At 43.1% G+C, this 15,022-nt stretch overlaps 1 protein-coding gene across 6 annotated transcripts in view; it reads left to right on the top strand.

The window, feature by feature from the left end:
- Positions 1–15,022, top strand: part of MDN1 (midasin AAA ATPase 1) — a 163,298-nt gene that overhangs the window by 110,619 nt on the left and 37,657 nt on the right. For all 6 annotated transcript variants that reach the window (XR_012157991.1, XM_073336750.1, XM_073336749.1 and 3 more), the window contains 14 exons: positions 124–294; positions 632–846; positions 952–1,339; positions 1,574–1,683; positions 3,173–3,872; positions 5,406–5,567; positions 7,317–7,590; positions 8,530–8,765; positions 9,527–9,622; positions 9,888–9,982; positions 10,956–11,080; positions 13,898–14,047; positions 14,307–14,416; positions 14,849–14,922. Coding sequence is in view for 5 of the 6 variants with exons in the window: in XM_073336750.1 (XP_073192851.1) it covers positions 124–294; positions 632–846; positions 952–1,339; positions 1,574–1,683; positions 3,173–3,872; positions 5,406–5,567; positions 7,317–7,590; positions 8,530–8,765; positions 9,527–9,622; positions 9,888–9,982; positions 10,956–11,080; positions 13,898–14,047; positions 14,307–14,416; positions 14,849–14,922 (2,906 nt within the window). In the remaining variant the exon portion in view is untranslated. The remainder of the gene's footprint in view (positions 1–123; positions 295–631; positions 847–951; positions 1,340–1,573; positions 1,684–3,172; positions 3,873–5,405; positions 5,568–7,316; positions 7,591–8,529; positions 8,766–9,526; positions 9,623–9,887; positions 9,983–10,955; positions 11,081–13,897; positions 14,048–14,306; positions 14,417–14,848; positions 14,923–15,022) is intronic.

The following is a 15,022-nucleotide window of genomic DNA, read 5'->3' as shown; positions in this document are numbered from 1 at the left end:
CAGAAAAGAATGTCACACATACATTCTATTCAGTGTTTTTTCTTGTTTCTAGCATAATAATTTTCTTTCGCTGCCAGTAAATTATCCTAGGAGACTTAAATTTTTTTTCTCTCTCACTTTTAGGTATCCCATGAAGAAATGTCTCTTCTGTGGTCAGAACTGATCAGTAGCGTATTAGAATTCTTCTGGCACAGTACTGTAACCACAGATCCGGAGTACTGGTTAACCTGGAAGCCGCTACCTGGTGCAGAGGAAAGGAAAATGCCTAAATCCCCTATGTACCGTTTTATGAAGGTTTGTGTTTTGTGACATAATTGGATAGCTAAACTAAAATAAAATGTCTATTTTTAAAATAGTTTTGCTAACATGTTTTAAAACTCTAGTGTAGACAAGACAAGCTGGTCCACTGCCGACATTTGTTAGCTGGTAGAGGTGAATGTGAGCACGTGCTGCGTGTGTGTTAAAATCTGGAGTTGCTCCACCATTAGATTTTTTTCTAATAGTTTTGCTGAAGTGAGCAATTATCTTGTAGTTTTGGTAAAAAGCCTTTCATAAAGCTTATCTTTGTGTAACGTTAAAATAAATGAGGAAATGCTATTAACACTGCATATCTTGTAATCTTTTAATTTAGGGCCCAGGTGTTTTGAACCAAGCAGTTTTCTCAAAGTGCCTCTTTGAAAATCTAACTAGCAGCATCAAGACAAGCCAGTGGGATGCGAGTGGCCTTCCTGTTCTGTCCTCATCCCATGTGATACTGGGAGAGTGGATGGAGAGAGCACAACAGCTTCAAGAAATCAACACAGTTTTGTGGACCAACATGTCTGTTTCTTCCATGGCAGAATTTAGGTACTATTGAGGTCCTTCCGTTACACATCTTTTACCTAAACCAGCAATATTACAGAATCTTATACTCACCAGGCTGCCAATATCTTTTTATTCTTATTCCTTCAGGTGTACGGATTCCAGAATCCAGGATGTAATGTTATGTCGGCAGCTCTTGGCTCTGAAGGATCTGATTCCAGTAGACCTGCAAGAGGAATATTCACAGCGCTGTGATAAACTCTCCTCCAAGGACCCTGTGGCTTTTCAGTACATTCTCAAAGTACTTAAGGATGTCACTGGTCAGGAGGTACTGCCAAAAGAAGTCCTCTGTCTCTTGCTGACCTGCTTGCAGCAGTTCTTTGGGGAAGGAGAAGGAATTCAGGACCTATCAGAGACAGCTCGGCGAGGTAGCCTCTGGGTGAATATGGGTTTGGTGCAGATCCAGGTGTGGCTTCCACAGACTAGATTTGATCCTGCAGTGAAAAGAGAATACAAACTCAAGTACGCCAAGGAGGAGGTGAGTGTGGATTTTCTATCCCTTTTTTAAAGCTGACTCCTACTTTGGAATACATCGCATTTGTTCATGAAATTAATTTTAATTATGCACAGGTGAATGATGAAAAAGCATGAGCTCCATATTAGAGTACCATTATTAGATTACTCAGTCATATTTTCTTAAATCTCCTGGAAGGTGTGCTTTGTGTGCTACCTAAAAGAAAACCATAAAATTGTTTAATTTGTTCTTTACTAGTTACACCACCTGCAGTGTAAATGGAAGACACTGAATCTGTCAGCACAGTTACATACAGGAAAAGATCTTGAAGATGAAGCAATTACCAGTTTCACTCATCCGCATATCAGGTAATGGGAGAAGCACTTAACTAGTTTGTTGATGATTGGGAGAGGCCAGCGATATTCTTTGGGAGTCGCACCTGCTTATGTGGTCTGGATTTCTTCCGTTGCATTGTAATGTTGTTTGTATTGCTTTTTTGTAAATAATTTTTGTTTATATAGTTCAGTGGTCCCTTAACTTTCGAGGGTGGCGTCCTGCCTCACCCCATCTGTGCTGTCTGCTGAGCTGGAGCCAGGAGTGGGGCTGTTGCTCACAGGGGACTGGACGTGGACAGGGGTAGGGGGCTTGAGGCTGGGGCCATAGCGGGGGGTGGTTCTGGGGCCAGGAGCAAGGCTAGGAACAAAGCCACGGCCAGGGGTTGAGCCTGGGAGAGAGATCAGAGCCACAGCTGGGCCGTGGTGGGGGCTGGCAGCTGGCCGGGTGTGGAGCTGGGGCCAGGCATGGCGCTGGGGGTGGGGCTGGAGCAGAGCTGGGAGCTGGGTGGCGCTCCCTCCTGGCCCCCCAGGGGGCTGCCCCAGGCCCTCTTTGCCCCTTCCCCCAACATTCCTCCGTGCCCCCCAAGGGGGGCATGCCCCACAGTTTGGAGATCTCTGATATAGTTGATTCTGGAACAAAGACTTGCATATCAGGATAGTAAAGGCACGTATAGGAACTATTTAGTGGAGCACAAATGCCTGACTTAGGCTGGTGATCACTCATGGTGGGTCACTGTGTCTGGAAGGTATGATTCCCAGCAGGCTTGCACTAGCTCAGTTCAAACTAGCATGCTAAAAATAAGCGTCTGAGCCCATCCAACCCCCCCAGGGGCCAAGCTCAGATGGCTGGCCCAAGCTGCCACCCATATCGCAATGTCCACACTGCAAGCTAGCACAAGTCTTGTCTACCCACACTAGGAATCACACTTCCCAGCTGCAGTGCAGACATACCCTAAGGGTTTGTCTAGACATAAGTTGTATGGTTTTAACTACACTGGTATAATTTAAGTAGTACAACCCCTGAGGGTTGCAGTTGGTATACCAATATAAAGATGCCGTATACCTCTATATGGGAAGAGGAATAAGCTATGCCAGTGTGAGGAACCTTTATACTGGTGTGAAGTACTCTGATACTCCTAGAATTTGTGTTTCTTAAGCAGAGGAACTGGGGAAGAAATTTTAATGGGCAAGAGGCAACTCTCCTTCTGTACGCAAGAGATGGGCTCAAACTTCAGCATGCAATCATTGTTCACAATTTTCCCAAGTTAACAAAAGTCCCTGATCTCATTTCAGCACATGCAAACTGCTTTGACAATTCGTTACTAGAAGTTAGAATTAGAGCCAGTTCTAAATGGCTAAGCTTCATAAGGGACTTTCACTAGAGCTGCACTTTTTACTGTCTCTTAGGAAATACCACATAGCCTAGGTGATTCATATACTGTAGTCATATTGTGCACCCTAATGGAATAGTTAAGTTTATAATATGCTTCTAAAATTGGTCAATATCTTTATTTCCTAATAGACTTCTACCCCAAAGAATGCAACAGCTGAAGGAACAAATAGACAATCTTTCCAGAAAACAGGCCTTCAGACCCCAAGTCCCGCCATATGACTGCTTATACCAGGAGGTTCACCAGTATGTCACCAGCATTGCACAAATTTCCACAGTCCAGGATCTCTTAGCCCGTCTTCTACAGTTCCTTCGTGGAAATAGACCTAAGTCGCTCCAGGCAGTACAGAACCTGCTAAATGAAGAAGCATCCTGGCAGGAATCTCACCATCAATTTAGAAAACACTTGGCAGAAGAATATACTTTGTACCCTGATGCTATCACCCCACTGCAAGCTGCCATTTTACAGCTGCAGCATGGCATGAGACTAGTGTCCTCTGAAGTTTATGCAACACTCAATAGTATGGTCTGTCCAGCCAAACTTGACACCCTTGTTACCTCTTTGTTGGCATTTCCTTCTGTTGGTCCCACCTTCCCCAGTTACCTTTCACATGCGGATACTTTATGCTCAGTGCAATCTATGAACATCCTCTGTGGCCTTAAAAAGTTATCTCTGAAACGCTCTGAAGGAGAGTCTGATGAAAGGGTTCAGAGTTCCTACCCAACTCAGGAACAGCTGCTAGTGAATGCCTTATTGTATCTTCGATGCCATGTATTGTCTAAGGGAGAGCTGGACCAGAAATCTCTGCAGCTTTTCAGGCATCTGTGTCAGGTAAAGTCTTCTGAGTAAATGGAACAAATACTTCTAAAAGCCAAATGCCAGAGGTGCAGTGTAACTTTGCTTTCAACAGTGATGCCTAGATATGGGTCTCACCTGCTGAACCAGCTGGGTAATCTTCCAAAGTAACACAACATTCCATACCATGTCTAACAGTAGCAATTTTTTCATAGAATTAAAAATGGTAATTATGTTTAATGCACTATGATAATATGATTCATATATTCAGACATAAAACCAAATCCTACCGTACTTACTTCATGAAAACCTACCTTTCATTTCAGTGGGGGGTTTTCTCTGATAAGGGATTCAGTAAGGACTATAGGTAGGAGGCTACCAAATTCAGGTCCATTCTGGTCAATTTCATAGCCGTAGGATTTGAAAATAAGTCAATTTCATGTTTTCAGATGTTTACATTTGAAATTTCATTGTGTTGTAATCATGGGAGTCCTGATCCAAAATGGGGTTGGAGTGGGGGGCTTGCAAAACTGTTGTAGGGGGGTCATGGGATTGCTACCCTCACTGCTGTGCTGCCTTCAGAGCTGCAGAGCTTCCTGCAGCTAGAGGAGGCTTGTGGAGGTGGGTCTGATCTCCCTCATGCTGCTGGGAGCGCTCTGGCTGGAGGTTCCTAGCTGCTAGTTCCGGCCAGTGGGGGATTAACGCATGGGCCCACGGACCCTGGCCAATTTGGGGCACCCCTGGAAAAATGGGTGCCCCAAGCCCTGGCAGAAGCTATGAGGCAGAAGCCCTGAGCCCAGGCAGCCCAGGCCTGGCAGAAGCCATAGGGTGGAAGCACTGAGAGCAGAAGCTGCAGGGTGGGAGCCCTGGCGGGAGTTACTGGCATTTAAGCCCGGAGCCTGGGCGCCCTGAGCCCCAACAGGAGCCGTGGGGCAGAAGCCCCAAGCCCGACTCCCAGCTGGGCTGGGGAGGAACAGGACTTGCGTTTCTCCTGTAAGGCTGCTCTCCGGGGAAGATCAGACCCACCTTCAGGTACGGCTGCAGGAAGCTCCAGGGCTGCTTCAGTACAGGAGTGAGGGTGGTACAGCCTCACTTCTGCACTGCCTCCAGAGGTGGGTCTGATCTCCCCACCAAGAGTGGCTGTGCAAGGGAAGAGTAAATTCTATCCCTCCACAGCCCAGCTGGGACTAGCAGCTGGAGTCCAGTGCAGGGTAGGAGCCCCCAGCTGGGGCACTCCAACCCTCCCCTTCCCCTCCAATAGCTATATTTCATGGGGGAGGTTTGATTTGTATGGCCTCTGACATGTTTTTCACGGCCATGAATTTGGTAGGGCCCTAACTGTAGGATTTGGCCCATATTTGCATGATCTTTTTCATACAGTAGTCATAGGTGTGGTGTTCCAGGAATTTACAAGTGAAATGTTACTACAGTATTCACTCAGCATGGTTTGGACACTTGTAATAATATTGCATACTGTGAAAAACAAAGACATTGCCTCACTGCTGAGGCAAGTGTGGTTTGTGTGTGTTATAATTTCTGAAGAATTTTCACAGTGTTCTGGTTTTTCAGGCAATTATAAACGAATGGGATGAACAGGAGCGCTGCACCCAGGAGCAGGAGGAGCAAGAAAGTCGTCTGTACAGATACAGGAGTAAGAGCTATGGAACGGGGCGAAGTGAGGAAGAGGAGGAAGAGAGAGAATTTAGGAGGAGATTCCCTCTCTATGAGAAGGTAGAAGAATATCACTTTATGGAAAGATGCATTGTACAGTTTTAAAAAACTAACTTTGTTCTTACGTAGGGAGAAATGAATCAGTTTCTCTCTTCTCCAGGAGAAGAATGTGGGAAGGATTTTGAGATAATGGCGCACTCTATGTGTACTGTTAAAATATTTTGTTCTTTTGAGTTTGTGGACAGTCATCTGTGGATTTAAAGGCCATGTCTACACTTTCAGCTGCGCTGCTGCAGTGCGTCTTGTGAAGACGCTCTATGCCGACAGGAGAGAGCTCTCCTGTCAACATAATAAAACCACCTCCACAAACAACAGAAGCTCTGTTGGCTGGAGAAGCCTATGTCAGTGTAACTTATGTTGCTTCAGGGACTGGTTTATTCACATAATCCTAAGTGACATAAATTATGCCGACATAGGCTGTAATATAGACTTAGCCATATTGCGGATACAGAGTAACATGGCTGCTACTCTGAAACCAAAGTCTACTGTTCAGATGAATAAAGTACAGCAGAGGTGGGCAAACTACGGCCCGCAGGACCATCCTGCCCGGCTCCTAAGCTCCTGGCCGGGGAGGCTAGCCTCTGGCCCCTGTCCTGCTGTCTCCCCCTCCCCCACAGTCTCAGCTTGCCGCGCTGCCAGTGCTCTGGCCCACCGTTCCTGCCACGCAGCGCAGTGGTGTGGCTGGCTCTGGCTGGGCAGCGGGGTTGCAAGCTCCTGCTGCTCTAGGCGGCATGGTAAGGAGGGTGGGGGTGTTGGACAGGGAGCAGTTGGATGGGCGGAGGTTCGAGGGGGGCGGTCAAGAGATGGGGAACGGGGGGTTTGGATAGAAGTGGAAATCCCGGGGCGGGAGGGGCCTGTCAGGGCGGGAGTGTGGATAGGGAGCGGGGGGGGTTGGATGCGGGGTGGGGTCCTGAGGGGGGCAGTTAGGGGCGGGGGGGGTCCCGGGAGGGGGCAGTCAGGGGACAAGGAGCGGGGGGGGTTGGATGGGTAGGGGATTCTGAGGCAGGGCAGTCAGGGGGCAGGAAGTGGGAGGGGGCGGATAGGGGGAGGGGTCCAGGCTGTTTAGAGAGGCACAGCCTTCCCTACTCAGCCCTCCATACAGTTTTGCAACCCCAATGTGGCCCTTGGGCCAAATAGTTTGCCCACCCCTGAACTATAGGCAGTTCCTAAATGTAGTGAGAACACTTATTATGCAATAGTAAGATGCTAGAACTTGATGGTGATCTGGCAAGACTTGCTGATCCTAAAGAGTCTGCCAAAGAGAGTACTTCTGCTTTCTATTTCCGTTCCCTTAAATTGCTTGAAGCCACCAGATTATGCATGTAGCTAGCCTGTGTAACTATGTTCTCACTGTTTCTCTCTTCCCCTTCTCTCTCATTGGGCTTGTCTTCATGCTGGAGTCGATGTAGCATAAGTCAGCTTACCCCAGTGTCTTCACTGTGCTGCGTCAACAGGAGATGCTGTCCAGTTGACTTTCCTTACTCTTCTCAGAGAGCAGGAGTACTGGGGTTGACCAGAGAGCGCTCTGCCATCAATTTAGTGGGTCTTCATTAGACCTGCTCAATCGACCCCTGCTGCCCCTGTGAAGAAAAGCCCATTGTTAAGGTCACTTGTCTTTTTTTCAGATTGGATAGTAAACATTGCTACCTGTGCCTAGCACAGGGGGCCTTTGGTCACTAGTGCAATACAAATAGTAAATGTAGCATAAAGGCAGGGTAAAGTTAACTATTATTTTAATGTAACTTACAGGACTTTGAAGATATCACAGCTCAGGCAAGTCTAGAAGAAAAAATGGAAAATGAAGATGACTCCGAGGATTCAGTAGCCACTGAAATAACTCTCTTATCCCAGAGTTCAATGCAAACAGTGATGATGATTCATCAGCAGTTGTGCCTAAACTTCGCACGATCCCTGTGGTATCAACAGAGCCTGCCCCCACATCAAGCTAAACATTATTTCAGTGCGTTTCTTTCCTGCTATCAGACTGGTGCTTCTCTAGTGGCACACTGCTATCCCTTGATCGGTAAGGCTGTTAGTCATACTTCAGGCATACCGTTTTAATGCTTAAGGTTGTTGATAATGCCTAAGCTTTACCTGCAGTTGTTTCAGATTAAGTATACTTTGTCTTAGACCAGTGTTTTCCTGGCATTGTATAAGATACTAACCATGACTCTGCCCTGAAAAGTGATCTCTCAAAAATGATACCTTTTAACAAACCTGTTCCCTGTGTGTATTCAGAATCCTATCTTCTGAATTCTGTGTCAGATTTTTACAGCCTTTATTCATTCCACATTTCAGCCACGTGGAGCCAACTAGAAAGAGTGAGCTGGATCTTATTCCTTCTGTGGTTCATCAGCTGAACTGATGACATTCCAGTCTCTTGCATCTGTGCAGCCCTGTTAAAGACAGTGGGGTTGCACCTATTTCCCTGTGGGTTTAATTTGGATTGGAAAGGCTTTAATTACCAGAGGGAGGAGGAAAGAAAACCTAGCTTGATTTTTCCTTTCCTAAACTGGGTTTGTGGGGCTAGAAATGGGGGGGGGGGGAGAGGGGGAGGATAACATGGTCTTTACTTGGAAATTGAATATGGTTGATATGGAAATAATTATAACAATAATACATGACTCTCCAAGATATGATATTAATCACTTCTCAGAGTAGAACTTCTTAGTTACCTGTCACTCTGTCCATTCAACCTCAAACCATTTTTGGGAGCGTGCTGTGTATTAGGCTAACTTATTGCTGTTCAAAGATCTGGTAAAACAACAGACCTGAATTTTTAAGCCTTTTCCTTCTGCATTCATGCTTCGTTGCTTCATACTTTAAACATTCTCATACCTGAAAAATACACAATGTCCTAAGGTTTTGGATAATGCTCTAGGCATACAAAGAAACATGTAGGTTTCTGGTGAATGAAAAAGTGATCAGAGAATGTATGAGTTCTTCCTTTTTGGCTTCTTAGGTGCTGAAATGAATGATTATCTTCTTGGCAGCCAGCTTTTAGTTGGCACACTTCTCCAAAATACACTTTTTGAGGAAGTGACTTCAGATCTCGTCATACAACAAGATGCCCCGTATGACTTTTACCAGCACCCTAATATTCAGCAAGTTCGACAATGCCAGCCTGTACTTGATAACTTCACTAAAGAAGTAAACAGGTTACTGCAAGAATGGCCTGAACACCCTGCACTTATGCAGGTGAGAGCATTACAGTAAACTTTCAAGGTAAATAGGGGTGTGGGCAGGGGTGTCTGTGTAATGCACCCCAGTGTGTGTGTTTGTATATACACATCAGAATCTAATTACCTAGCTATTATGAAATAATGAATGTTTTACAGTAAAAATATAGTTATATCCTTGTAAATTATGATAATTTTGTAGCTTGTTAGCTACCTGTCAGCAACATGATCTAGTTACGTAACATTGATAAGTTTGTTCATGTAAACACGTGCTATCTTTAATTCAAGTATAAAAGTAATATGCTGTGTTTTACAGATCCTAAAGCCTCAAAGTTCATACTAATGACTTGTAAGACAATGTTTGTTCAGTATAAGTTCATTTAAGGCTCCAGATTTTCCAGAGTAACTTCTATTCAACAGTGAGGGTCTTCTCCTTTCTCTAACCCTTCACTTTGGTAGGATTTGGTGCGACTCCCTCTGGAGCTAGTCCATTATGCTCACTGAAGAGGAATGCAAAGTGCCATAAGCCTGATGTTGGCTGAAGCTCTTATCGTTGGGCCATGTGTGATGCTTTTATGTGTTGTGTAATATTGGCTTTCACTGGTCTAAATCCTAAAATGGAGAGGCCATTTTAAAATAAAAAGTTTTTCTCTTTTTCAAAGACGGGGAGCACTGATGTCGTTTGAATGTAGATTAGCTCAAACTCAAGTGTTGCATGTGGGTTGACCAACTATTCTGAGCTGGGAACTTCATCTGTCACTTACGTCTTTCTTGTTGCAGCTATTGGTTGTGATGGACAGAATCCGTAGCTTCCCACTCTCCAGTCCTCTCTCAAAGTTCCTGAATGGCTTAGAGATTCTGCTTGCAAAGTCACAGGTAAGAGGGGAAAGGAAACCATTTTAATTTCTCAATTTAATAGCTCACCTGCAGGTAAAAACATTGGTTGTGGCAAGAGACAGTGACCTAGGTGTTGGTACTATAATAAAACCAACTTAGAGCTTTTTGTGAAATCCAGTGCTGGTCACAAATACGTGGGACACGAGCCTGTGTGGTTATGGAGGGGGAATGTTCTGTCGTGCTTAATGCCTCTTTCTCCAGTGTGAGTTCTCGTCTTCCATAAAGAGGAATTTCTCTCTTTCAGGACTGGGAGGAGAATGCAAGTCGAACTTTATCTTTGCGGAAACATCTTGATTTGGTCACTCAGCTGATCATCCAGTGGCGTAGATTGGAGTTAAAGTAAGAATTGTCAGTTCCCTACTGTTCGTCATTTCTTTCTTGAGTGTCATGCACCATTGTCTCCATATCTTAAGCTCTTAATTTTAATGCAGTATCTTCAGAACTACATCTCACCCTGAATAAAAACTTTGAGGAGTCCCTTGTGGCACCTTAGAGACTAACAAATTTATTTGGGCATAAGCTTTCGTGGGCTAGAACCCACTTCCTCAGATGCATGGAGTGGAAAATACAGGAGCAGGTATAAATATATGAAAATATGGGCGTTGCCTTGGCATTTTTTCCTGTATTTATACCTGCTCCTGTATTTTCCAATCGATGCATCTGATGAAGTGGGTTCTAGCCCACGAAAGCTTATGCCCAAATAAATTCGTTAGTCTCTAAGCTTTCGTGGGCTAGAACCCACTTCATCAGATGCATCGATTGGAAAATACAGGAGCAGGTATAAATACAGGAAAAAATGCCAAGGCAACGCCCATATTTTCATATATTTATACCTGCTCCTGTATTTTCCACTCCATGCATCTGAGGAAGTGGGTTCTAGCCCACGAAAGCTTATACCCAAATAAATTTGTTAGTCTCTGAGGTGCCGCAAGGACTCCTCGTTGTTTTTGCTGATACAGACTAACATGGCTACCACTCTGAAACCTCTCACCCTGAATGTAGAGCATGTTTTCCTATTGTCTGCCACCATGCTAGTCAGGGTTGTTGCCCTGAGTGCCACATTTGTGTGTTTGGTGTTTGTTAGCTCAGCCATTCTGGGTGGCAGGGCGGTCAACAAATATTTTCAGCGCTGACTGGCAAAATACCTAAGCCCTGATGCTAGTGGTAAAATTGGTTGTGCTTCTTCAGGTGGTAGTGACAAAGTTGTGAACTTGAGTGGTTAGTTGTGCCTGTTACGTAATCTCTTACACACTCAGTTTTCTGCCTGAAAATAATAATTATCTTGGTTTCCCTCCCCCATCTATGTTTCCAGCTGCTGGTCGGTTAGTCTGGACAATAGTATGAAGCAGCACACAGAAAAATCCACAAAGCACTGGTTCTCAATCCATCAGATGATCGAGAAGTACATGCAAGAACAAACTGAGGGGAGCACAGAAGGTAACTATTGTCCTGCTACAAACGTATAATACAGCTCCATCAATTAATGGTGCACAGTTAAGCACTTAGGCAGAAAATACCACACAACCTTAATTCGTGCTCCTTTGGGTGAATGTGCTATTTTAATGTACATGTTCACATACAATTACTCAAATACAATGTATATTGCAGATTTTTTTTCTGCCACTTAAATACACATCTAATAGGAATGTGTACTCCTCTCTCTAGTACAGGCACCTTCCTAGTTTTGCTTTTCCTAAAATGCCTGTGATATATGACCAGTTAGAAGTAGAACTTCAGCAGTCATGCATCACACTAAGTGGTATTTTTAAGCTGGGGGGTCTGCGAGAGGGAGTCTTTCTCTGCAGCCACAGAAGGCACGTTGAGCTCATAACCTGAGCTCTCTTCTGCACACCATACAAAGTGCCCTCTGGCTCTGCACACTTTACAGTTATTTCATCACATAGCATGCACAGCAACTGTCCTCTGATGTCCACTTTACAGGCTTAGTGTAAAACAGCTGCACATGCTCAGCATGCAATTCTCTAAAGCTGCAAAATCAACTTCCTCTGCAGCAGGGAAGGGCTCCCCTCCTTAAAAAGGGATATTTTCATGCCAAATTTACCATTCAAGCTCAGCTATATTGATTCTAGGACTGTTCAAAACAACCCTTGTTTTGTTTTGTTTTTTCAACTGGAAAAGTGGTTTTGCTTCTCCACACCACCACCCCACATACTGTCCAGGTGCTGGTTCCATTAAGCCACTATCCTTAGGACTTTCAAATTTTTCTGAGACCCTCCTCTGCTATGAAGCCTACAAGGAACTAAACAACTGATGATCTCTAGATTGTGAGGTAGTCTGGGATGGTTGAGAATTCTTTTATTCATAGAGATTGAAAATAAAAAAAATGATTTGGAACCATCAAGTTGTGCATGTACCTGACCTCTGCAATCATATGATCTTATTATCATTTATCTTCCTCTTTCCTTTCTATTGTTGTGGCTTGTTTCAAATTAGAATGCAAGTTTTTTCAGGACAGAGAATATCTCTCCCTGGGTTCATACAGAAACTAGGACTGTCAAGCAATTTAAAAGGTTAATCACGATTAATCCATTGTTAAACAATAATAAAATACTATTTATTTAAATATTTTTGGGTGTTTTCTACATTTTCAAATATATTAATTTCAATTACAACACAGAATACAAAGTGTACAGTGCTCACATCATATTTTTTTATTACAAATATTTGCACTATAAAGAAAAAAAAGAAATCGTATTTTTCAATTCACCAGTACAAGTACTGTAATGCAGTCTCTTTACAGTGAACGTTGTATTTACAAATGTAGAATTATGTAAAAAAAAAAATTGCATTCAAAAATAAAACAATGTAAAATTTTAGAGTCTGCAAGTCCAATCAGCCCTACTTTTTGTTCAGCCAATCGCTCAGACAAGTTTGTTTACATTTGCAGGAGATAATGCTACCCGCTTCTTATTTACAACGTCACCTGAAAGTGAGAACACATGTTCACATGGCACTGTTGTAGCTGGCGTTGCAAGATATTTACGTGCCATATGCGCTAAAGATTCATATGTCCCTTCATGCTTCAACCACCATTCCAGAGGACATGTGTTAATGCTGATGGCAGGTTGTGCTCGATAACCATCCAAAGCAGTGCAGACTGACGCATGTTCATTTTCATTATCTGAGTCAGATGCCGCTTGCAGAAGATGGATTTTCTTTTTTGGTGGTTTCAGTTCTGTAGTTTCCGCAGGGGAGTGTTGCTTTTTTAAGACTTCTGAAAGCATGCTGCACACCTCGTCCCTCTCAGATTTTGGAAGGCACTTCAGATTCTTAAACCTTGGGTTGAGTGCTGTAGCTATCTTTAGAAATCTCACATTGGTACCTTATTTGCGTTTTGTCAGATCTGCAGTGAAAGTGTTCTTAAAATGAACAACTTGTGCTGACTCATCATCCGAGACTGCTATACCATGAAATATATGGCAGAATGCAGGTAAAACAGAGCAGGGACATAGAATTCTTCCCCAAGGAGTTCAGTCACAAATTTAATTAACGCTTATTTTTTTAATGAGTGTCATCAGCATGGAAGCATGTCTTCTGGAATGGTGGCTTTGTAATGAATACCTTGTAATGTCAGCTACAAAAGTGCCATCCAAGTGCCTGTTCTTGCTTTTTGGTGACATTGTAAATACAAGGGCAGCATTATCTCTCATAAATGTAAACAAACTTGTTTGTCTTAGCGATTGGCTGAACAAGAAGTAGGACTGAGTGGACTTGTAGGCTCTGAAGTTGTACATTTTGGTTTTGAGTGTGGTTATGTAACAAAAAAGAAATCTACATTTTATGAGTTGCTCTTTCATGACAGAGATCATACTACAGTACTTGTATGAGGTGAAGTGAAAAAAACTGTTTCTTTTGTTTATCATTTTTACAGTGCAAATATTTATAATAAAAAATAATATACACTTAGATTTCAATTACAACACAGAATACAATATATACGAAAATGTAGAAAAACAACCAAAATATTTAATAAATTTCAATTGGTATACTATTGTTTAAAAGTGCGGATTAAAACTGCAATTAGTCACGACTGATTTTTTTTAATCGTGATTAATTTTTTTGAGTTAATTGCGTGAGTTAACTGCGATTAATCAACAGCCCTAACAGAAACTAGCCTGAGGGAGCCAGATCCTGATTTGGACTCTCACAATACAGATTATAGCAGCCAAATGAAAATGTGCATTAGGAATTTTCTCTTTTCTTCCTTAAAATCCCACCCTGATGAAATCACAGAAACCAATGAGCAGCTGAGCTTAACAGTGCTGGTCCACACACTGCAAGCTTTTATTGAGGGATCTACCTTGGGGGAATTTCATACACGACTTCAAGCACTGTTGGTTTTCCACTGTCATGTCCTGCTAATGCCTCAAGTAGAAGGAAAGGGTAAGTACTTTTTTATCATTTGTAAATGGGTTCATAACTTGTCCTTTAGAGCAATAAACTATCCTTGATTCCAGGAAACTGATTACAAGAGTCCACAGGTGCAACATACAGCTCACTTACTGTAGTGGCTGCTGCCCTGCTTTTCATAGTGTTTCTATCAGTATTGCTGGGTTTCATGAACTTAAAGAGATGGATGTTGATATTGAAGAAAATGTTATCTTTGAAAGAAGCTTGTTGTTACAGCTCTGTTCTCTTCCAGACATGCTGTGCAGCATTCTGTGGAACCTATACAATTATTACAAGCAGTTTGCAGAATGTGTACAAGCCAGGATTACTGAACTTCGTCAGCCTATAGAAAAAGAACTTAAGGTAAGAATAGAAGCTTTCCTCAGACAATGTGCTGAATTCTGCAAAGGAGCAGTGAAGCAGATATTCTTGTTTGAACTGTACTGAATAGTTCTACTGGTTACTGAAATTCCTATTGAAATCTTCCTCACACTCTACTTTGTGTGAAAATTAGCTGAGTGGGAGGGTTGGCTGCAGTTTTTGTCTGGAGTTAGTCAGTTCCACTTAACCAGAGAGATTACTGCAGAGTGATGAGGCCCCTATGGATCGAACCACGTTGTCTGTGCAACGCTTCCAGCTCAAATGTGTACACTAGCAGAAGGTGAACATGAATGCCTTGCTGTTTGGGGCTGTCAGCTCATCTTAATGCATCCTTTTTTTGTGATCGCTTTTAAAAGCAAATACTGCATTGTATTTTTAAGGAATATTTCATTAGCAGTTTCTCTTCTATTACAGGAATTTGTGAAAATTTCTAAGTGGAATGATGTCAGCTTCTGGGCTATAAAACAGTCTGTGGAGAAGACACACAGGTAACATGGAAATTTTGGAAGAAAGGGACCATTTTGCGATCCAATGTGATAGACTGTATATGCACATACTGTATTTTTAACTTCCTACTAGTTGGATTCT

Source organism: Lepidochelys kempii, chromosome 3, assembly GCF_965140265.1.
Source record: "Lepidochelys kempii isolate rLepKem1 chromosome 3, rLepKem1.hap2, whole genome shotgun sequence".
NCBI lineage: Eukaryota > Metazoa > Chordata > Testudines > Cheloniidae > Lepidochelys > Lepidochelys kempii.
This window is presented reverse-complemented; position numbering and strand designations above follow the sequence as displayed.